We start from the raw sequence: 25,266 nt of genomic DNA, 5'->3' as shown, positions 1-25,266 counted from the left end.
CATCATAGTAACACTACACCATCATAACATTAACTACAACACTACATCATAATAACACTACACCATCATAACATTAACTAGAACACTACATCATAACAACACTACATCATCATAATATTAACTACAACACTACATCATAGTAACACTACACTATCATAACATTAACTACAACACTACATCATAATAACACTACACCATCATAACATTAACTACAACACTACATCATCATAATATTAACTACAACACTACATCATAATAACACTACACCATCATAACATTAACTACAACACTAGTTACAACAAAAAACTAAAGTAATTTTTTTTTTTCAACAAGTCGGCCGTCTCCCACCGAGGCAGGGTGACCGAAAAAAGAAAGAAAATCCCCAAAAAGAAAATACTTTCATCATCATTCAACACTTTCACTACACTCACACATTATCACTGTATACAACAGTTTAGAAGCATACACATATAAAGATACACAACATATCCCTCCAAACTGCCAATATCCCAAACCCCTCCTTTAAAGTGCAGGCATTGTACTTCCCATTTCCAGGACTCAAGTCCGACTATATGAAAATAACCAGTTTCCCTGAATCCCTTCACTAAATATTACCCTGCTCACACTCCAACAGATAGTCAGGTCCCAAGTACCATTCGTCTCCATTCACTCCTATCTAACATGCTCACGCACGCTTGCTGGAAGTCCAAGCCCCTTGCCCACAAAAGCTCCTTTACCCCCTCTCTCCAACCCTTTCAAGGACGACCCCTACCCCGCCTTCCTTCCCCTATAGATTTATATGCTTTCCATGTCATTCTACTTTGATCCATTCTCTCTAAATGACCAAACCACCTCAACAACCCCTCTTCTGCCCTCTGACTAATACTTTTATTAACTCCACACCTTCTAATTTCCACACTCCGAATTTTCTGCATAATATTTACACCACACATTGCCCTTAGACAGGACATCTCCACTGCCTCCAACCGTCTTCTCGCTGCTGCGTTTACCACCCAAGCTTCACATCCATATAAGAGTGCTGGTACTACTATACTTTCATACATTCCATTCTTTGCTGGTTATGGCTGCTATTTACGAATCCAGTACGTATTTATTTTTCTAATTTTGAGAATTTTTTACATAGATTAAAATAACGTGTCATATTTGTATAAATGGTAATCATTTATTCACTATGAAATTGTCATCATTTTTATGATCTGAGACTGTTTTGTTTTGAGTTTTTGTTTTTGCTGTTTGCTTAATGACAACTCAGAACAGCTTATCTTAAATCGGTATACTTTCTTCATTTCTCTTTAATCTTATTCCCCCTCCCTAATTCAATGCCTTTCTAGAGAGTGCAGATTTAGTGCCCTCAGTCTGTCCTCTTTGGAAAGATGTCTGACACTGGTTTGCTACATCAGCTATGGTCACCTTCCTTTCTGCCAGAGTCTTTCAACACCTTCATCTCTGACCCATTTCTCTCTCCTGTGCTGTATACTGCTGTATCAACCAAGAGGGTCTATAGTAAATGGTGTTTTTAATGTATGAGCTGTAGTGAACCAGACATCCTTAAGGTGATATTGCAGTGGCTATATTGGGTCTAAAGTTGTACAATGCAGAGTGTGCATTTTATTTGTATGTTTTGCTGTTGAATTATAAAGCTAAATCTTTAATGAAATGACTAAAATAAAATCTTGCTCTGCACTGTGTGTTTTTATTCCCACTTGTTGCCGGGTTGTCCAAGTCACCAGCTGTATTAGATTTGTTCTCTAAAGTGTTTATATTGTTTCACTCTTGCCTGAAATGGTAATTCTGTACTCCATGCTTGTATGATTTTTCAGTCCAGACACATGGTTAAAAATTGGTGTTACTGTTGCGTGTTATGCATTGCTGCACTACATGTTACTGCAGTACATCGTGGCACACATGAAGCGCCACTGGACCCGGCAGGTACACGCCGTTATCAACCAGATGCTGCAACTCAACTTCCAGAATTATATACATGTTAGTAACACAGTAATTGCTTACATAGAAAGATATCAGAGTTTATGCTGTGTAAAGTCTGTATCTTATAATTATCAAATTGTTATAAGAAATGGGAAACAGATGAGTGAATTGAGTATCAGTTTACAATTCTTAAGTCTTCAGAAGCTGCATGTGTTAAATTTGTGAAATATTCTTAAACTGTCAAATTAAATTTTTCAGTAATTATAGGAAAGAATACTAGTCATCTGTAGTAATATAGCACCAACACTTCAGAAATAATAAGATTGACTTATTTTTTCATATACACAGGTATTGCCACATATACAAAGAATTGGCATGAAAGCCACTCAAGTGGCACGTAGTATTTCTGAATTTTCATCAGATGAGAAGAGTGAGACATCAATATCTGAATACACTTCAAGGTCAGAGCAACATTTATGAGAGTACAGCATTCTTATTAGGTTTGGAGTTGAAACCTTGTTTTATATTTGTGTATGATGTAGGTCTGTTATAAGTCTTAACCTTCAGTGCAGTTAAGCTGGAAGTACAGTGCTATATTAAGTATTAAATGTGTAGCTTATTCTATTGAATATCTCATCTAATGAAAATTGTGGATAGGATTATTGAAATGGATATGTGAGCCAGTGGACCACCAACAGTAACTGAATATCCTTTCTCCAGGTATATGACTGACTTTGAACTAGTTCAGTGCCTTGGTCGAGGAGGTTTTGGTGTGGTGTTTCAAGTACGCAATAAACTTGATGAGAATGAGTATGCAGTGAAGAGAATTACACTTCCTACCAAGTAAGTGCACTTAACTTACTGCACTGTAAACTTAGTTTTGAACTTCCAACCAGTGTGCTTTTTTGTGCATCTAAATGGTAATTTGAAAGCTTCTCTGTCCAGATGGGTTTTAATGGTGTATATGTCTATGTCTCTATGAAAAATACAAGAGATTGTATTTTACTGTCAAAAGTGCAGAACCATTGCCTGATTCAGTCCATGGCTGGGAATATTAACACAGGTATTCTCTATCATATACAAGCATGTTTATGTGTGTCTTGTATGAGGTGTTATGGCGAAGAAAAGTGCCGTTATCTTTTCTCATAGTACTGTATAGAGTTTTCCCATGATACATGTATATTAAATATAATTTAGGTAGGCATTTCTCAAATCCTACATTACTTTTACCTAAGAAATTGTTTATAATGCAGGAAGTCATCAGCTGAGAGAGTGAAGCGTGAAGTGCGAGCACTAGCCAAGCTCGATCATGGTAACATTGTCCGCTACTATAATAGCTGGTTGGAGTCACCTCCACCAGGATGGCAAGATGAGGTTGATGCTCTTTGGAAAAAAGGGTAAGTTACTTCAAAGTTACCTCTATTTAACCAAAACAAAAATGTGTATACTTATTTAAACAGCAGCATTCCAAAGATATATTTTTCTCATGTTGCTTAAATAATAAATGAGATACCATTTTTTAAAATGGTTTACACTCTAACATGATAACTAGTATTTCACTTTCTCTCATCATCACAAGACACAATGCTAATCTTGATATGTGCATATAACATTCATAATACTTTGATAGTGTGAATGACGGTGAAAGTGTTTCTTTTTTGGGTCATCCTACCTCGGTGGGAGACGGCCATCGTGTTAAAGAAACACAAATATTTTGAACACCTTTCTGCGTGTTTATTGACTAAGATATGGAGGTGAATGGTTTTTGGAACCTGACGAGTTGTTGGAGTGTGAGCAGGGTAATAACTTGTGAAGGGATTCAGGGAAACTGGTTAGCTGGTCTTGAGTCCTAGAAATGGGAAGTACAGTAGACTGTTTTATTACATGGATTTATTTGCCACGTTTTGGCTGTTGCACTGTTGAAAAATTGCGGCACAATTTTATACAATACTTTGTAAAATTAACTTAACACAGTTCTTTTTGCGGGCACGAAAAAAATTTACCCAGCTCAAGCTGCCTTCTTGTAGGTCAGTGGGGGAGACCTACTGCCATCGTCTTCCACCCCTGACACTCCTGCTATCCCCCATCGCAGCCTTCATTCATTTGTGTCTAGTACCATTCTCTCTTAGGAGCTAACTGTGTTTGTGAATTGTGTTTTGATCTTTTAATTGCCATATCTTGTATGTACCAGGCAATCATGGCACCCAGTAGGCATATAGGTGTTGCTGAAAGTGGCAAGAAAAGGGGTTAAGTGTTTAAGTCTTAGAGATAATGAAGAAAATAAAGATAGTAGACAAGAGATAGCCTCTGGCCTTAATTAAGCCTCAGTTTGTGCAATTAAAAAGAATGAGGTAAATATACGAGTTTGTGTGATGAACATCTGACTTACTTGACTGACAGATTTACTTGACTGACTCACTTTACTCACTGACTTAACCCTTAAACTCTCCAAATGTAGATCTGTGTTTTCACTGCCAGCACTCCGAATATTTTGAAAAAAAAAAAAAAAATAAATAAATTAAAGAGGGCAATTTTCTGTGTGTTTGGTCTTATACCAAAAAAAATTTTAGGACCAGTACTTACTGAGATGTAAGACCACGAAGTTGGCACTGGATGCTCACCTGACGGCAACATCGAGTCCTGGCACTTGCAGGAGTGTTGCCGATATACCTTTTTTTTCTGATTTTTATTTTATGTAATTTTTGTTCTGATAATTACAATTTATAATAGTTCTTGTGATTTCATAGCCAGTCTTTGTTCTGACACTAATATTAGGCACTCAGATAATCACAATCACACCAACAGGTGAACATTTTCACCTGCCTTGGTCATTTACTATTGTCTAGAAATATATATATTTATAGGTCTCAGCAATATTTTAGACATGCTGGAGTATATATATGAAGCTTCTTGAAGCATGGTGTTTATGACGATTGTCACTAAACTGCTGACAGGGTAAGCAGTGGAGTGACACATTGATATTACAGTGCTGCAGGTAACCCTGGCTTTATTTGTTTTCACTGTTACACACAAACATGCATGTCTGTTGATCTGTCTAGTTCTCCATATCTGTCTTTTAGCCTGTGTCTGTGTCTTTCTATCTGCCTGTGTGTCTTGGTCTTTGTCTGCCTGTGTGTGCGCGCGTCTTTCTGTCCCCCTGTGTGTTTTTCCGTCTGCTTGTCTCTCAGTCTCAGAGAGTGGCTCGTAAACCAACAGGTATTACACATGATGACTACGCAGTAGTCACATCTGATTCCTCGTGAAATGAAAATGCATATTACTTGCCACTGAGTTGCCAATCATGCTTATGTCTTATATCTACAAGCACTGTATAGTGCTTTGCCTGGAATTTTTGGGTTATCCTAGGTAATATACACTATGTATAATACCTGTACTTATGTGTACATGTGAGAGATAGACAGATATATAGACAGACGGAGAGAGAGAGACAGCCAAAGCCAGCCAGCCCACCAAATACGTATTACACGTTCCAGAATCGTTTTTCTTTACTTAGGGCATAGCTTATAGGACATTCTGGCAGGATGACGCTACCTGCGGTATCAGAAATGAAAGGATGCTCCACAGATGTTACACATGGGTTATTATCGAGGTTTTTGATATTTCCTCGGCCACTTGTGGCCACATCCATCACTTTCCTCTTAAAAGGGCAGTGTTAATATGACATGACATCAGTGAATTTCTAGTGTTTGCCACACTATTTGCTCTAGCTGGTGCTCAGTTCAATTGGTGCTCCCACAAGGTACTAAGTGGTCCCAAATTTTTTTAATACTGCACACACTGAGTGTTAAGACCCATTCTATACTGACCAGGCATCTCAGGCTAATCATGCCAAATTTGAAGGCAGGAAAACTAAAATGTAGATATACGTTTGGAGCACTAGCAGTACTAACGTAGATCTACGTTTGGACAGTTTAAGGGTTTTCACTGAAGAGGACCCTAACAAATCTAGAAGCAGTGCACTGAAACGGTGTCTACAGCAGTTGATGCCTTACTGTCAGCTGTATAATATACTGCAGGGTAAAATAGAACAGAAATCCATCACACAATTTATGCACACTCCAGTATAACCATCGACTTCAGTATCAGAATCTCTACCATCCACCTCAGCCCAGTAGAGTCACAGCTCTACTATTATTTTCTGTTGCATTTGTAGTCTTAAGCAGTAAAAACAACATAATGCATCATGACAGTGAACTGAAATTACATATTCACTTTTATTTTTGTAAGATGTGGAGGTCTAAACAAAAGTTGTTTGGCTTTTTTGGGGCTCCCAGGAATGTAACCCTATTTTTCCAATAACTTCTTCAGTTTATCTAACACGGATTTACCTAACATGGTGTTTTCAGGAACGTAACTGCCGTGTAATATAACAGTCAACTGTACAATGTCTGCACCTTAACCCTTTAACTGTTGAGACCCCTGATCACAAACTTGCTCTCAGTGTCGAAAACTATTAAAAAAATAAAAAAATCATCTATTTTTTCTTTTCAAAATCTTAAGAATATTTTTTGAGTTTTTTAAAAAGAAAAAAAATTGTGATCAGTATTTACTGAGATATAGAGGTGTGAAATTGACAGAGTGAACCGTTGACGACAACATCAGTGACTGCTGCTTACTCTGTAATATTATTTTTACTTTTATTCTATTTTTTCTTTTCTAATATTTTATTTTTTCAAGTAACTTTTTTGGCCTGTGAGACCAATATAATGCATAATGTATATATATCCACTCATTAGCACCGATTGGCACCCTGCTGCCAATCCCAGATGAGATCTGCTGGTGGGTACTGGATATTGACAGGTTGTTGTGGTGTGTGGGTGGTTGAAGGTGGCCTTTGTTGTGGATGTGCTGAGTCAGCGGCATGGCTACCAGCCTGGGGTGCCACTGGTGCCACATAATGCATTACACCACCACCTGCTGCCACACGTATATTATCCATCCCAATTGTAACATTACTCATTACCCATACTGTCTTTCCCCACTGCCCATGCTGTCTTCCACACCATCTTTCCCACCACCCATGCTGGAAATAACTCAGACTTTTTGGGGTTATCCTAGGTTCTCTGCACATGCTGCTATGTATGATAATCTTCGTAACTGTATTTGTGTATACCTGAATAAACTTACATGCCGTCTTCCCAACTACCCATGCTGTCTTTTCCACCACCCACACCATCTTCCTCACCATCCACGCTGTATTCCCCACCACCCATGCTGTCTTCCCTTTTCACTATCCGTATCTGATATCCTGGGCATTGCTTTCGGTCACACTCATCAAAGCCATGAAATTCATCTTCACTGACACTTTCATCGGTGTTAGAACTATCACTTGGGAAGAGAAGAGTCCCAATTTGCCGGGGAGTGAGGTATTCCTTACAACTAGGCATGGTGAACAAGGCATACTAAATTAGCACTCCCACAATGCACTGTGGCCTCCCAGATTTTTTTTATACTGTGCACACTGAACACACAGACCCATTCTCTCACATGTAGGCCTACCAGCTTTCTCCTACCAGATCTGAAGCTGCTAGAATTCTGGCGTAGTATTAAGGGACTGACACTGGCTTTCAAGCCATAATATTATGGGACCGACAGTGAAAGGGTTAACCCTTTCAGGGTCCAAGGCCCAAATCTGGAGTCACGCACCAGTGTCCAAGAATTTTCAAAAAAAAAATTTGTTATTTTTTCTTATGAAATCGTAGAGAATCTTTTTGTGAAGGTAATAAAACAAAAAGTACGAAATTTGGTGGAAAATTGACGAAATTATGCTCTCGCGAATTTTGATGTGTCAGCGATATTTACGAATCGGCGATTTTGCCGACTTTGACTCCCATTTTAGGCCAATTACATTATTCCAATCAACCAAATTCTTAGCTATTTCACTAGTATTACTTCTATTCTATCGATTGAGCACAAGAAATCGCCAAGTCAACTGTTTCAACTACAAAATAAAGTGATCGGAAATTGTTAATTTGGCCAATTTAACACAAAGTTCAAAATATTCCAATTTCAAAATAGGGTCCAGGATAAACAATGTAGGCATTCCTGGCACTAAACTAACATTTCCTCTGTTCATTAGTCATGTTTTGAGGCTTTACAAATAAATTCCATTTTGATTTTTTATTCACATAATGAATTTTTATTCACACCAAAAAATAGAAGATTTACTGCTATGCAATACTGTAATAATTGTATAAATATCATCACCATATTTGTGAATGTATATTAGACCCACCAGCTGACGTGTATTAGACGTGTGAGGTCGTTTGTTTACTGTTGAATATCGGCAAAAATTTAACATTTCCGCTACTTTGAGCTCAGTTTCAAGCCATTTCCAGTGTTAAAACCAATCAAAATCATCTCTATTTCTGTAATATGTCTTCCATTCTATCAAATGAGACCAAGAAATCGCAAATACAACTATAAAAAACATACGAAAAAACACTGCAAAGTTGCTGTTTTAATCGAAAAATCATGATTTCAGTTTTTTTCTCTCATTATACACAGTGTGCTGCAGGATCTGTTTTATGTGGTGCACACATACCACATAGATGTATTCTCTCATATCTAGGCCCAAATGTACCACTCACAGTTTATCAGAGTGAGCTGAGCTCATGGCGTAGATCTACGGTTTGGACACTCACCATAAAGCCGTAGATCTACGGGACGGACCCTGAAAGGGTTAAAGGAGAGGTTTGGGATATTGGCAGTTTGGAGGGACATCTAAACTGTTGTATCTGAATGTTTCTGCAAAGACAGTGATTATGTATGAGTGATGGTATAAGTGTTGAATAATGAAAGTTTTTTCTTTCTTTTTGGGTCACCCTGCCTCAGTGGGAAATGGCCAATGTGTTAAAAAAATTAATTCTGTTACTTGCCTTTACAATCACTTAGAGAATGTGGGTTAAAATGTTTTTCTGGTGGTCATGGACATAATAGAAGACAAGAAAATTGTCAGCAGAAAGGTGGTGTTATCTCTTTAGCCTCTTTTTGTCTGAGCACAACTAACATAATTGAGTTTGACTGAGAAGCAGTTGAATCACTTACATTAACTATCACAGAAAGAACAAGATCAGAGTAGTATAATGGTAGTGCTATTGTATGAATGTTACGATGATAGTAATATTGTATGAGTGTATGAGTGGTGTTATTTAGTAAAATGACTGTATGTAAGGTATGCATGATTGGTAGTGAAAATGGTGGTAGGAAGGTTTTTGCAGTGTATATGAATGACATTGTAATATACAACAAAAAAAAGCAATTGAAATAATAGGTAAGTCGTCATTGTAACATTTTCCTGAGATATGAGCAAGGGAAGGAAAGCAAAGTTTTAGATTTATCAGCATGATGAAAGCAGTGAAGTGTTAAATAAAGGTGTGAGAGATATTAGATGGAGAGAATTCTTTATTTATTAACACATCGGTTGTTTCCCACCAAGGCCGGGTGGCCCGAAAAAGAAAACTATCAACATCATTTCACTCCAGTTATAAAACTGCAACGTTAACACCCCTCCTTCAGAGTGCAGGCACTGTACTTCCAATCTCCAGGACTCAAGTCCAGTCTGCTAGTTTCCCTGAATCCCTTCGTGTTACCTTGTTCACACTCCGACAGCATGTCAAGTCCCAAAAACCATTTGCTAGTATCTAACATGCTCATGCATGCTTCCTGGAAGTCCAAGGCCCTCACACACAAAACCACCTTCCAACCTTCCCTAGGTCGACCCCTACACCGCCTTCCCTTCACTACAGATTTATGCATTCTCGAAGTCATTGTACAGTGGACTCCCGCATACCGTTGGCATCACATACCGTTTATTCCGCATACCGCTCACTTTAATCGCAAAAATTTTGCCTCACATACCGCTCAAAAACCCACTCACCGCTGTTCGTCCGAGACGCGTCCAGTGTGCGCCTTAGCCAGCCTCACATGTTCCGCCGGTGGCATTGTTTACCAGCCAGCCTCCGCGGTAGCATCCAAGCATACAATCGTAACATTTCGTATTATTACAGTGTTTTTGGTGATTTTATCTGGAAAATAAGTGACCATGGGCCCCAAGAAAGCTTCTAGTGCCAACCCTACAGCAATAAGGGTGAGAATTACTATAGAGATGAAGAAAAAGATCATTGATAAGTATGAAAGTGGAGTGCATGTCTCCGAGCTGGCCAGGTTGTATAATAAACCCCAATCAACCATCGCTACTATTGGTGGTACAGCTGCTGCTGCACTGTCAGCTGCTGCTGCTGCTGTAGCATCGTCTGCTGCTGCTGTAGCATCGTCTGCTGCTGCTGTAGCACTGTCAGCTGCTGCTGCTGCTGCTGCTGTAGCATCGTCTGCTGCTGCTGTAGCATCGTCTGCTGCTGCTGCTGCTGTAGCATCGTCTGCTGCTGCTGTAGCACTGTTGTTGGTGTGGCTTATTGAGAATATACCAAGAAACAATTAACCCCAGAGGATTTGCCACCCAGGATAACCCAAAAAAAGTCAGTGTCATCGAAGACTGTCTAACTTATTTCCATTGGGGTCCTTAATCTTGTCTCCCAGGATGCAACCCACACCAGTCGACTAACACCCAGGTGAACAGGGAAAAATGCCTGGAACTAGTGCTCATATTGGTGAATTTAAAGCCAGCAAAGGTTGGTTTGAGAGATTTAAGAATCGTAGTGACATACACAGTGTGATAAGGCCTGTTCTGGAAGAAAATACCAAACAGGACCTACAGTACTCAGGAGGAAAAGGCACTCCCAGGACACAGTGTCTCATCAGTCATTGCTGCATCTTCAATAAAGGTAAGTGTCATTTATTCTTCATTTAGTAGACTAGTACATGCACAATATATACTGTGCATGTACTACTATACTATTGTGCATGTATCCTTCTCTTTGTGTGTAGGAAAATGTATATTTCATGTGGTAAAAATTTTTTTTTCATACTTTTGGGTGTCTTGCACGGATTAATTTGATTTCCATTATTTCTTATGGGGAAAATTCATTCGCATACCAATGAGCCCTCTTGCACGGATTAAAATCGGTATGCGGGGGTCCACTGTATTGTGTTACATTCTCTCTACATGTCCAGACCACCTCAACAACCCCTTTTCAGCCCTCTGGATAATAGTTTTGGTAATCCTGCACCTCCTCCTAATCTCCAAACTACAGATTCTCTGCATTATACTCACACCACACATTGCCCTCAGAATTATTGAGGATTTTTTTTTAACTCTCCTGCTATCTTGCACTGAGGCATGGTGACCCAAAAAAGAAGAAACTCTTTCATAAAGTTTTTCTTCATTTTACATTTAGTAATTTACAGAGAAGGGGTTACTAGCCCCTTGCTCCTGGCATTTTAGTCACCTTTTACAACTTGCATGGCTTACAGAGAAAGGAGTCTTCCCCACTTTCTCATGGAGGTTATTGAAGAATATGTCTGGTAATTATACAGGGTAAAGTGTATGACTAGCATTGTGATTGCTTGCGATTAAAAAAGACAAAATGTATGAGTGGATTTTAAAGAGGAAGAGGATGTGTGGGTCAAGAGTCTGCATCAGTATATATTAGTAAGCAATACTTTTGAAAAGGAAAAGAAATTTGTTAAATTTTGAATTTGAAGAGCGCATTTAACAGGAGGTATTGAGGAATGGTGTGACAAATATTTTTATGTGTAATGCATGGAAAGGTGCTAAAAGTTGTAAAGACTCTTTGTTGATGGAAAAGCACAGATTAATGTATGAAAGACAAGAGGGTTGCTTAGCCAAGGATGTGTGATGTTGACCATGGTGGTTGAATATTTACAGATGGGGTTTTAAGTGAAGGGAGTACTAGTGTTTGGGCAAAGTGATAGTCCTAAAGGTAACAGATCTCATATAATAAGGAAGCTGTCACAAATTTGGTTTGTTGATGATGATATTGCTGGAAGAACAACTGTTTAAGTTAATGTGGGAGTCTAGAAGAGTTTGTTAAAGAAAGTTGAAAGTTACTGTAAAATGTGTAAGGTAATTATTATTATTATTTTTTTTTTTCAACAAGTCGGCCATCTCCCACCGAGGCAGGGTGACCCAAAAAAAGAAAGAAAATCCTCAAAAAGAAAATACTTTCATCATCATTCAAAACTTTCACCACACTCGCACATTATCACTGTTTTTGCATATATATATATATACGTACAGTGGTCCCTCGTTGTTCGTAATTAATCCGTTCCTGGAGCCGTTACTATAAACGAAATTTACGATTTACGAATCAATTTTCCCCATAAGAAATAATGTAAATACAATTAATCCGTTCTTGACACCCAGAAGTATTAGAACAAAAAAATTTTTAACATGAAATATACATGTAGTACATAAACAATACAATGGGAAATGATGAATGAAACATAAACAGCATAACACTTACCTTTATTGGAGATTCTTCTTAGTGTATGAGAGACTGGAGGAGGAGAGAGAGTGGATTGTTTATAGTTTGGAAGGGGAATCCCCTTCCATCAGCACCTCAGGTACCATTTGCTTTTCTGGGGTTGCTTCTCTTCTCTGTTTCTTAATGCCACTAGGACCACCTTGAGAGTCACTGGAGTCCTGTCTCACAAAATAACTGTGGAGAGAGCTCTGTTTATGGCGTCTCTTTAACACTTCCCTAAAATGGCGCAAGACTTTGTCACTGTACATGTTGCTAACCTGGCTTGCAACAACCTTGTTAGGGTGATGTTTCTCCATAAAGCTTTCCATCTTACCCCACATAGTAAAAATCTCCTTAATTTCTGAAGAAGGCACCTTCTTCCATCTCTCTTCCTCCTCCTCTGCAGCAAGATTCTGAGCTGCGATGTGTTGCTCTTCCTGCTGAAGCTCTTGCAGCTCCTCAGTGGTGAGCTCTTCATTGTAGTCTTCCACCAATTATTCCACATCCTCCAAACTCACATCCAACCCCATGCAACTCCCCAGTGCCACAATTGATTTTACAACAGACATAGGCTCATTAGGGTCAGTCCCAAATTCTTCAAAATCCCTCTTGTCGACACAATCTGGTCACAATTTTCTCCAGGCAGAGTTCAAAGTCCTGGTAGTCACTCCCTCCCAAGCCATACCTACAAGGGTTATGCAGTGGAGGATGCTGAAGTGTTCTCTCCAAAATTCCCTTAGGGTCAAGTGAGTGTCTGTGGTCACAGTCAAGCACCTGTGAAACATTGCTTTTGTGTAGAGTTTTTTAAAGTTTGCAATAACCTGCTGGTCCATGGGTTGGAGGAGAGGAGTGGTATTCGAGGGCAAGAACTTTACTGTGATGAACCCAAACTCCTCGAAAATTAGGTCATCCAAGTTTGGAGGATGAGCAGGTGCATTGTCCATTACTAGCAGGCACTTGAGATCCAATTTCTTTTCCAGGAGATACTCCTTCACACTAGGGCCAAACACTTCATTGAACCACTCGACGAAAATTTCCCTCGTGACCCATGCCTTACTATTAGATTTCCAAAACACACACAATTTACTCTTCATAACATTGTTTTTCCTGAACACTCTGGGATTTTCAGAATGGTACACTAGTAATGGCTTCACTTTGAAATCCCCACTAGCATTAGCACAGAACATTAGCGTCAGCCTGTCTTTCATAGGCTTGTGTCCTGGCATTGCCTTTTCCTCTTGTGTAATGAAGGTCCTCTTTGGCATTTTCTTCCAAAAGAGGCCTGTTTCATCACAATTGAACACTTGTTCAGGTTTCAGTCCTTCAGCCTCTATGTACTCCTGGAATTCATGCACATATTTTTCAGCCGCCTTGTGGTCCGAACTGGCAGCCTCACCATGCCTTACCACACTGTGTATGCCAGTACGGTTCTTAAATCTCTCAAACCAGCCTTTGCTGGCCTTAAATTCACTCACTTCACCACTATTTGCAGGCAATTTCTTTACCAAATCTTCATGCAACTGCCTAGCCTTTTCACAAATAAACGAAGTCATAAGAGTATCTCCTGCTAATTATTTCTCATTTATCCACACCAATAATAACTTCCCAACCTCTTCCAGTACTGGTGATCTCATTTTTGTCAGCATAGTTACTCCCTTTGCAACAACAGCATCCTTTATTTCATTTTTCTTGGCCACTATGGAACATAAGGTTGTGTAGGGTTTATACATCCTGGACAGTTCGGCCACACTTGTACCACTTTCATATTGTTCAATGATGGTTTTCTTAAATTCAATCGTATTTCTCACCTTCTTTACCACAGGCTTGGCACTAGGAGCTTTCTTTGGAGCCATGGTAGCTTATTTAGTACTTGCAAGCACTAAAATAAATGGAATACAGTGGACCCCCACATAACGATATTAATCCGTTCATGAGAGCTCATTGTTATGCAAAATTATCGTTATGCGAATGAATTTTCCCCATAAGAAATAATGGAAATCAAATTAATCCGTGCAAGACACCCAAAAGTATGAAAATTTTTTTTTTACCACATGAAATATACATTTTCCTACACACAAAGAGAAGGATACATGCACAATAGTAGAGTAGTACATGCACAGTATATATTGTGCATGTACTACTCTACTAAATGAAGAATAAATGACACTTACCTTTATTGAAGATGCAGCAATGACTGATGAGACACTGTGTCCTGGGAGTGCCTTTTCCTCCTGAGTACTGTAGGTCCTGTTTCGCATTTTCTTCCAGAACAGGCCTTATCACACTGTGTATGCCACTACGATTCTTAAATCTCTCAAACCAACCTTTGCTGGCTTTAAATTCACCAATATGAGCACTAGTTCCAGGCGTTTTTCCCTGTTCACCTGGGTGTTAGTCGACTGGTGTGGGTTGCATCCTGGGAGACAAGATTAAGGACCCCAATGGAAATAAGTTAGACAGTCTTCGATGACATTGACTTTTTTGGGTTATCCTGGGTGGCTAACCCTCTGGGGTTAATTGTTTCTTGGTATTCTCAATAAGCCACACCAACAACAGTGCTACAGCAGCAGCAGCTGACAGTGCTACAGCAGCAGCAGCTGACATTGCTACAGCAGCAGCAGCAGCTGACAGTGCAGCAGCAGCAGCAGCTGACAGTGCTAAAGCAGCAGCAGACAATGCTACAGCAGCAGCAAACGGTACTACAACAGCAGCAGCAGCAGCAGCTGACGGTGGTACAGCAGCAGCTGATGGTGCTACAGCAGCAGCTGACGGTGCTACGGCAGCAGCAGCAGATGATGCTACAGCAGCAGCTGATGGTGGTACAGCAGCAGCAGCATCAGCAGTTGACAATGGTACCACAGTATTTCGATAATATTTCTCACCCCTTTTTACCACAGGGTTGGCACTAGAAGCTTTCTTGGGGCCCACGGTCACTTATTTTGCAGATAAAAATCACCAAAAACAATACGAAATGTTACGATTGTATGCTTGGATGTTACCGCGGAGGCTGGCTTGTAAACAATGCCACCGGCAGAACATGTGAGGCTGGCTCAGGCCGCACATTAGACGTGTCTCGGACGAATAGTGTTGAGTGGGTTTTTAGCAGTATGCGAGGCAAAATCTTAGCGATAAAATGTATCGGTATGCGGATTTAACGTTATGTGATGCCAACGGTATGCGGGGGTCCACTGTATTATGAAATATTTCGCTGGAGCACGTGAGGGGACCTTCGCTCACTGGTAAACAATGCCGGACTGGCTGCTGCCCTGGCTCATGCCGTGGGTACACATCCCGGACGAACTACGACTCGCGAGTCAACTTATGAAAAGCGAGTCCATGTTTATACGAAAATACCCCTATGATTGGCGAATTTTACGATTGCCGGGAACTACGAAAAGCGGGGGACCACTGCATGTGTATATATATATATATATATATATATATATATATATATATATATATATATATATATATATATAGTAGATGGGGAGATGGAGGTATTAGGTACATGGCGAGAATATTTTGAGGAACTTTTAAATGTTAAGGAAGAAACAGAGGCAGTAATTTCATGCACTGGTCAGGGAGGTGTACCATCTTTTAGGAGTGAAGAAGAGCAGAATGTAAGTGTGGGGGAGGTACGTGAGGCATTACGTAAAATGAAAGGGGGTAAAGCAGCTGGAACTGATGGGATCATGACAGAAATGTTAAAAGCAGGGGGGGATATAGTGTTGGAGTGGTTGGTACTTTTGTTTAATAAATGTATGAAAGAGGGATTGGTGGAGAGCATGTATAGTCCCTTTATATAAAGGGAAAGGGGACAAAAGAGACTGTAAAAATTATAGAGGAATAAGTTTAATGAGTATACCAGGAAAAGTGTACGGTAGGGTTATAATTGAAAGAATTAGAGGTAAGACAGAATGTAGGATTGCGGATGAGCAAGGTGGTTTCAGAGTGGGTAGGGGATGTGTAGATCAAGTGTTTACATTGAAGCATATATGACATGTGAACAGTATTTAGATAAAGGTAGGGAAGTTTTTATTGCATTTATGGATTTAGAAAAGGCATATGATAGAGTGGATAGAGGAGCAATGTGGCAGATGTTGCAAGTATATGGAATAGGTGGTAAGTTATTAAATGCTGTAAAGAGTTTTTATGAGGATAGTGAGGCTCAGGTTAGGGTGTGTAGAAGAGAGGGAGACTACTTCCTGGTAAAAGTAGGTCTTAGACAGGGATGTGTAATGTCACCATGGTTGTTTAATATATTTATAGATGGGGTTGTAAAGGAAGTAAATGCTAGGGTGTTCGGGAGAGGGGTGGGATTAAATTTTGGGGAATCAAATTCAAAATGGGAATTGACACAGTTACTTTTTGCTGATGATACGTGCTTATGGGAGATTCTAAAGAAAAATTGCAAAGGTTAGTGGATGAGTTTGGGAATGTGTGTAAAGGTAGAAAGTTGAAAGTGAACATAGAAAAGAGTAAGGTGATGAGGGTGTCAAATGATTTAGATAAAGAAAAATTGGATATCAAATTGGAGAGGAGGAGTATGGAAGAAGTGAATGTTTTCAGATACTTGGGAGTTGACGTGTCGGCGGATGGATTTATGAAGGATGAGGTTAATCATAGAATTGATGAGGGAAAAAAGGTGAGTGGTGCGTTGAGGTATGTGTGGAGTCAAAAAACGTTATCTATGGAGGCAAAGAAGGGAATGTATGAAAGTATAGTAGTACCAACACTCTTATATGGGTGTGAAGCTTGGGTGGTAAATGCAGCAGCGAGGAGACGGTTGGAGGCAGTGGAGATGTCCTGTTTAAGAGCAATGTGTGGTGTAAATATTATGCAGAAAATTCGGAGTGTGGAAATTAGGAGAAGGTGTGGAGTTAATAAAAGTATTAGTCAGAGGGCAGAAGAGGGGTTGTTGAGGTGGTTTGGTCATTTAGAGAGAATGGATCAAAGTAGAATGACATGGAAAGCATATAAATCTATAGGGGAAGGAAGGCGGGGTAGGGGTCGTCCTCGAAAGGGTTGGAGAGAGGGGGTAAAGGAGGTTTTGTGGGTAAGGGGCTTGGACTTCCAGAAAGCGTGCGTGAGCGTGTTAGATAGGAGTGAATGGAGACGAATGGTACTTGGGACCTGACGATCTGTTGGAGTGTGAGCAGGGTAATATTTAGTGAAGGGATTCAGGGAAACCGGTTATTTTCACATAGTTGGACTTGAGTCCTGGAAATGGGAAGTACAATGCCTGCACTTTAAAGGAGGGGTTTGGGATATTGGCAGTTTGGAGGGATATGTTGTGTATCTCTATACGTATATGCTTCTAAACTGTTGTATTCTGAGCACCTCTGCAAAAGCAGTGATAACGTGTGAGTGTGGTGAAAGTGTTGAATGATGATGAAAGTATTTTCTTTTTGGGGATTTTCTTTCTTTTTTTTTGGGTCACCCTGCCTCGGTGGGAGACGACCGACTTGTTGAAAAAAAAAAAAAAATATATATATATATATATATTTTTTTTTTTTTTTTCAACAAAAAAATATATATATATATATATATATTTTTTTTTTTTTCAACAAGTCGGTCGTCTCCCACCGAGGCAGGGTGACCCAAAAAAAAAGAAAGAAAATCCCCAAAAAGAAAATACTTTCATCATCATTCAACACTTTCACCACACTCACACATTATCACTGCTTTTGCAGAGGTGCTCAGAATACAACAGTTTAGAAGCATATACGTATAGAGATACACAACATATCCCTCCAAACTGCCAATATCCCAAACCCCTCCTTTAAAGTGCAGGCATTGTACTTCCCATTTCCAGGACTCAAGTCCGACTATATGAAAATAACCGGTTTCCCTGAATCCCTTCACTAAATATTACCCTGCTCACACTCCAACAGATCGTCAGGTCCCAAGTATCATTCGTCTCCATTCACTCCTACCTAACACGCTCATGCACGCTTGCTGGAAGTCCAAGCCCCTCACCCACAAAACCTCCTTTACCCCCTCTTTCCAACCCTTTCGAGGACGACCCCTACCCCTCTTTCCTTCCCCTATAGATTTATATGCTTTCCATGTCATTCTACTTTGATCCATTCTCTCTAAATGACCAAACCACCTCAACAACCCCTCTTCTGCCCTCTGACTAATGCTTTTATTAACTCCACACCTTCTCCTAATTTCCACACTCCGAATTTTCTGCATAATATTTACACCACACATTGCCCTTAGACAGGACATCTCCACTGCCTCCAACCGTCTCCTCGCTGCTGCATTTACCACCCAAGCTTCACATCCATATAAGAGTGTTGGTACTACTATACTTTCATACATTCCCTTCTTTGCCTCCACAGATAACGTTTTTTGACTCCACATATACCTCAACGCACCACTCGCCTTTTTTCCCTCATCAATTCTATGATTAACCTCATCCTTCATAAATCCATCCATCCCGCTGTACGGCGTTTCGCTTTACGGTGTTCCGCTAATACGGACATTTCAAATTATGACCAAAACTCTTTATACGGCTCCCCCCACCTGTCTTTCTAATACGGTCACAGCGGCCCACCGAGTTTGTTTACATTCTCCCTGAGCACATCTCCTTATTATGTCTGGAAACTTTCCAAAATTTCAAGTGTTTTAAAGTTATTGTATATTTTATATGTATTGTACTTGATAATTAAACTTGTGTACACCTGTACCTAAATAAACTTACACACTGTGCTGGCATGTAGGTACACATTAAAATCACTAAGAGTCTCTCTACTCTTGATGCAATAATAATAATAATAATAATAATAATAATAATAATAATAATAATAATAATCTCTTGGGCGCATTAATGTCGCATATTACGTTAATATAGACATTTTCCTTAATCTATTATATTTTTTTCAAAATTATATAAGAAACACATTATGTAACACACAAACATGATACATGCACCCACAGTATAAAAATTTATACAAATATATATGAGATGTTTACCAAACGGTTTGTAGAAGTGTCGGAAGAATTACGTTTTCTCTAGCCCGTCACCTGTTACTAGGGATAACTGTAGAAAAATATTCCTTTCGTATGCCTTCACTTTATAGCTATAATTCTGTACTAACTTGTACACAGTGTAAGAGTATTTGTTTCGTGATTTAATTATTATAATAATAATAAAAATATTATAAGGTAAAAGTTTCACAAACTCTTACAAATGTACATGAATGAACTAAAACTGGACATGTATTAATACCGTCTATTTCGCCTGACCGAGTGATCGTCCACAACCTGTTCAGTTTGTTTATTTACGCTGTCTGAGCTCGGTGTATCATTAAATGTTGTATATTATGTTAATATACACATTTTCATTAATCCATCCGTGATATTGTTTTCAAAATTATATAATAAACACGATACATAACATAAATACATAACAACATATGTGTAGAGAACCTAGGATAACCCAAAAAAGTCAGAGTGACTTACTTCCATTGCCTTCACTCAGAGCATCATTTCTTCTCAAAATGATGTTACATGAGAATGGGAGTGTTCTTCTTTATTTATTCTACCGTATCAATGTAGAGACAACCTGTACACAATGTAACTTGTACACAAACCCGACGTGTACACTGTTTACAAAACTTACCTTCGCCTGGTTTGTTTACATAACTCTGCGCCTGTCCTCTCTCATGCACTCATTCTTTCTCTCTGGTATGGTAGCCTGGCTGACTACCATACATACCACACTTGATTTTTTACAATAAATACTACTCATCTCACCCTATATTTTAAGGTAAGTAATGAGTGAACTGTATATACATTTTATCGCTCTGGGATGCTTAAATATCATAGAATAGTATGTGTGGGGGGGTTGGCCTGGTATGGTAGCCCGGCTGACTACCATACATACCACACTTGATTTATTACAATAAATACTACTTGTCTCACCCTAGATTAAGACTATAAATATTTTAAGGTAAGTAATGAGTGCACTATGTGTGTATTGTACTTTTTTATTGGTTTTTGATGCTTGGTTCTATTGCTAACATAATACATGTTAGTGTAAACTTGTTATCTAGTGTTTGTATGCATTTGTAAGTGGAAAAAAAGGGTGTTCCGCTTTACGGCGGTAGCCTGGAACCTAACCCGCCATATAAGTGGGGCCCTCCTGTATATATATATATGCAACAAGATCACAGTAAACAGGTGATTCCAGAATATGCAAAACAACCACTGTGAAAGAATAGAGAAATTATAATTAGTATTAATTAATAAAGGAAGAAGAGATCAGAATGGAAAGATAGGAATGTGAACGTATTCAACAGAAGTGTGTGAGAGATGAGGTAATTCAGAGAATGCATCAGAAAACAAAGGTCTTATGAGTGTTGGAGCTTATGATTTATTGTATTTTCGTCATTCAGTTCTATCAATTTCTTCCCCCACAGTGATGTCATGTCTACAACTCTGCTCACCCCTGCTACTGAAGAGTCTCATAATAGAGTGACACCAGTAAGTTCAGCAAGAAAGAAGCCTGAAGATTCACTTGCCTGGGCTGTAGACAGATTTATAGGGGCTCCACTCAGCAGTGTTGCAGGTGGCACTGAGGACCACAGCAGTGTTGCAGGTGGCACTGAGGACCACAGCAGTGAGAGTGGCTCATACTCTGGCAACGTAAATGATGATGAATCTTGTGATGCTGGGGCATCATATGACTGTGTGACACAGGATGATTCCTTTGATGTTGTTTTTGAAAACTCGCACAATACCTCAAAAAATTCCTTAAATATACATAGTGGGTATGGAGTGAATGAATCTGTTGAAGTTTTTGAATCATCAAACAGAAAACAAAAAGTGAAAGACAGGAGAAAGGAAATAATTGACAAAATTAATTTTTCAGTTAATAACAATCATAGTGAAAATATTAACAGTGAAATTCAAGAACAAGTTGAGAATAGTGTTAGTGACTCAGTTGTCTTTCAAGACTCTGGTTGTGAAAGTAAGAATAATTTGTCCTTACTTAGCACCCAAAATAATACAGGCAGTTCTAGTCAGCATTTTAGTAGTCACAGTAAAAGTGACGATTGCTCTGTTAGACAACCAAAAGTCATGAACAGGAATCGTGTGCAGAGCTATCCAGTGTGCAACACTATTAGTGAGAGTGGAGTGAGACCTCGAACATTGAGCTTAGAGAGGAGCTTGGAAAAAGTGCCTTCACAAAGTAAGGAGGAAATTAAGTCACAATGTCCCAGATCATTCCTGTATATTCAAATGGAACTCTGTCAGAAAGAGAGTTTGAAAGACTGGTTGCTACAGAACCAGAAGCGTGAACAAGAAGCTTTATTTAAGATGTTTAACGATATTGTCTGTGCTGTAGAATATGTACATGACAATCATCTCATGCATCGGGACCTCAAGGTAAATCTACACACTTTTATTATTATTCTTACCAATTACATTTAATTTTTTTTTTCAACATGCCAGCCTTCTCCCACTGAAGCAGGGTGACCCAAGAAAGAAACACTCACCATCATTCAGACATAATCACTGTCTTTGCAGAGGTGCCTAGATATGACAGTTTAGATGTCATCTCAAATCCCTCCTTTAAGGCACAGGCATTGTACTTCTCACGTCAAGGACTCGAGTCCGGCTAACCGGTTTCCCTGAATCTCTTCACAAAATATTACCCTGCTCACACTCCAACAGATCGTCAGGTTCCACAAACCACTTGTCTCCATTCGCTCCTATTTAATATGCTCACACATGCCTGCTGCATATCTAGGCCCCTTGCACACAAACCCTCTTTTACCCCCTCCCTCCATCCTTTCCTAGGATGACCCCTACCCCTCCTCTCCTCCATTAGATTTATACACCCTCTAAGTCATTCTATTTTGCTCCAGCCTCTCTAAATTATCAAACCTCCTCAATAGCCCCCTTTTCAGCCCTCTGAGTAGTACTTTTTGTATTATACCAACTCTTTTTAAATACATGTTAACTGTCCAGTATGAAAAATACATGGGGGTTAATGAGCAGTTCACCCATAAACAGCACACAAAATATCAGGTACAGAAAATAGTATAGTATGAGCTAATTGATAGAAGTCACTTTTGTTATTTTACAGAATGTGGGTTAGAATTATTTTCATTTATTCATCAGGACAGTCAGATTACCCATTCATTGTTCACAAACTAGGACAGTACTTATAACTACATCCATTCATGGTCCTGATGTCAGTATTGAATAGTGACTGAAATAGCCAAGTAAATCTCCATCATTGGACTTAGTGTTTCTTTACACTATCTTAAAAAAATACACAATGTTATTTCTTTCAGGAGTGCACTTATGACATGTAGTTGTGAAGATATTCTTGTGAACATGTACATGTGAGGTACTACTATCCTGCCAAGTGAGTGTAAAATGGAAACCTGTAATTGTTTTATGTGATGGTAGGATTGCTGGTGTCTTTTTTCTGTCTCATAAACATGCAAGGTTTCAGGTACATCTTGCTACTTCTACTTCCACTTACACTTAGGTCACACTACACATACATGTACAAGCATATATATATACACACACATCCCTCTGGGTTTTCTTCTATTTCCTTACTAGTTCTTTTTCTTGCATTTTCTTTTACCTCCATGGGGAAGTGAAGCAGAATTCTTCCTCCGTAAGCCATGTGTGTTGTAAGAGGCGACTAACATGCCAGGAGCAAGGGGCTAGTAACCCCTTCTCCTGTATATATTACTAAAGTTAGAGATTTTTTTTTTCTTTTTGGACCACCCTGCTTCAGAGGGATATAGCCAGTTTGTTGAAAGAAGAATGTGCATACTGGATGTTAGTAGTAGTTACAACATTCGTTATTTCTCCTTTGTTTTTGATTGGGGTATATTTTGATTGATATAGAAATAATCACAGACATGAGATGTAATGAGCTTATTTAACAAAAAAGAGTTAGACTAGAAATAATTGATGTGGTCAACCAGTATTTTTGTTTTCTTTCCATCAAACCAACTTTTCTTAAGTCAGATAACTGAATGGTAAATGTAATGAACATGTCCTGTGTAAATAATGTAAAGAAATGTTATTCATATTTTGTTAGAATGTAATTATTTTTGTTAACAGGTACATCTTGCTACTTCTACTTACATTTAGCTCACACTACACATACATGAACATGAATAAGTTTACATACCCATCTGAGTTTTCTTCTGTTTTCTAATAGTTCTTGTTGTTATTTTATTTTTATCTCCACAAGGAAGTGGAAAAGAATATTTCCTCTAAGTTGTGCATGTCGTAAAAGGCGACTAAAATGCTGGAAGACTCAAGAAATCGTAATGACACGATTGCAAACAAACCATACGGGCTGGAGTTTTGAGACTCTATGACTGCGGGTTCAATCCCGGCCGGGGGTATGGTTTAAAATGCTGGAAGTAAGGGGCTAGTAACCCCTTCTCCTATATACATTAGTACATGTAAAAAGAACTGTCATATCTGAGTGCTTCTGCAAAGGCACTGATTATGTGTGAATGATGGTGAAAGTGTTTCTTTCTGTTTTTGGGTCACCCTGCCTTGGTGAGAGATGGTTGGTGCATTAAAAGAAAAAAAAAAGTGCTTATTTTTGTGGTGATTTATGATGTGCATTTGAATTGTCATGTTATTTTAAATATTGTTTCATAAAATCGTAAAGCTCATTGCAGAAAAAGAAGTGATGAATGATTTTATTCTGAATGTAAAGATTTTAGTCATAGTTTAGGATGAGGTGGCTCGTGGCCTGGTAGGCAAAGCTCTTGCTTCACACGCAGAGGGTCTGGGATCAATTCCCAGCAAGAGGGGAAAACATTGGGCATGTTTCCTTACACCGGTTGTCCCTGTTCACCCATCAGTAAAATGGGTACCTGGGTGTTAGTCAACTGGTGTGGGTCACATCCTGGGACAAATGACCTAATTTGCCCGAAATGCTCTGCATAACAAGGGGGCTTTCTGTATAGTAGTAGTATGTCATTAATGTCAGCTAAGCCTATATACCTTGTACATGTAGATTTTTTTTTTTTTTAAATCAGCTGTCTCCCACCGAGGCAGGGTGACCCAAAAAGAAAGAAAATCCCCAAAAAGAAAATACTTTCATCATCATTCAACACTTTCACCTCATTCATTCATAATCACTGTTTTTGCAGAGGTGCCCAGATATAACAGTTTAGAATCATATATAAAGATATATAACATATCCCTCCAAACTGCCAATATCCCAAACCCCTCCTTTAAAGTGCAGGCATTGTACTTCCCATTTCCAGTACTCAAGTCCAGCTATATAAAAATAACCAATTTTCCTGAATCCCTTCACTAAATATTACCGTGCTCACACTCCAACAGCTCGTCAGGTCCCAAAAACCATTCGTCTCCATTCACTCCTATCTAATACGTTCACGCATGCTTGCTGGAGGTCCAAACCCCTCGCCCACAAAACTTCCTTTACCCCATTCCTCCAACTTTTTTGAGGACGACCCCTACCCCGCCTTCCTTCCCCTACAGATTTATACGCTCTCCATGTCATTCCACTTTGATCCATTCTCTCTAAATGACCAAACCACCTCAACAACACCTCTTCAGCCTTCTGACTAATACTTTTATTAGCTCCACACCTCCTAATTTCCACACTCCAAATTCTCTGCATAATATTTACATCACACATTGCTCTTAGACACGTCATCTCCACTGCCTCCAACCACCTACTCGCTGCAGCATTTACAACCCAAGCTTCACATCCATATAAGAGTGCTGGTACCACTATATTTTCATACATTCCCTTCTTTGCCTCCATAGTTAACATTTTTTTGTCTCCACATATACCTCATTGCTTCTTTTCCTTCATCAATTCTATGGTTAACCTCATCCTTCATAAACCTATCCACTGACACGTCAACTTCCAAATATC

At 39.1% G+C, this 25,266-nt stretch overlaps 1 protein-coding gene across 6 annotated transcripts in view; it reads left to right on the top strand.

Moving 5' to 3' along the window:
• Positions 1–25,266, top strand: part of PEK (pancreatic eIF-2alpha kinase) — a 118,740-nt gene that overhangs the window by 54,298 nt on the left and 39,176 nt on the right. For 4 of the 6 annotated variants that reach the window (XR_008406647.2, XM_053773431.2, XM_053773433.2 and 1 more), the window contains exons 10-15: positions 963–1,103; positions 1,842–2,004; positions 2,296–2,408; positions 2,668–2,790; positions 3,201–3,344; positions 20,783–21,752. Coding sequence is in view for 5 of the 6 variants with exons in the window: in XM_053773431.2 (XP_053629406.2) it covers positions 963–1,103; positions 1,842–2,004; positions 2,296–2,408; positions 2,668–2,790; positions 3,201–3,344; positions 20,783–21,752 (1,654 nt within the window). In the remaining variant the exon portion in view is untranslated. The remainder of the gene's footprint in view (positions 1–962; positions 1,104–1,841; positions 2,005–2,295; positions 2,409–2,667; positions 2,791–3,200; positions 3,345–20,782; positions 21,753–25,266) is intronic. The other 2 variants (XM_053773434.2, XM_053773435.2) reach the window with 1 other exon arrangement.

This window comes from Cherax quadricarinatus, chromosome 17 (genome assembly GCF_038502225.1).
Source record: "Cherax quadricarinatus isolate ZL_2023a chromosome 17, ASM3850222v1, whole genome shotgun sequence".
Lineage (NCBI taxonomy): Eukaryota > Metazoa > Arthropoda > Malacostraca > Decapoda > Parastacidae > Cherax > Cherax quadricarinatus.
The sequence above is the reverse complement of the archived record's forward strand: the minus strand, read 5'-3'. Positions and strand labels throughout refer to the sequence as shown.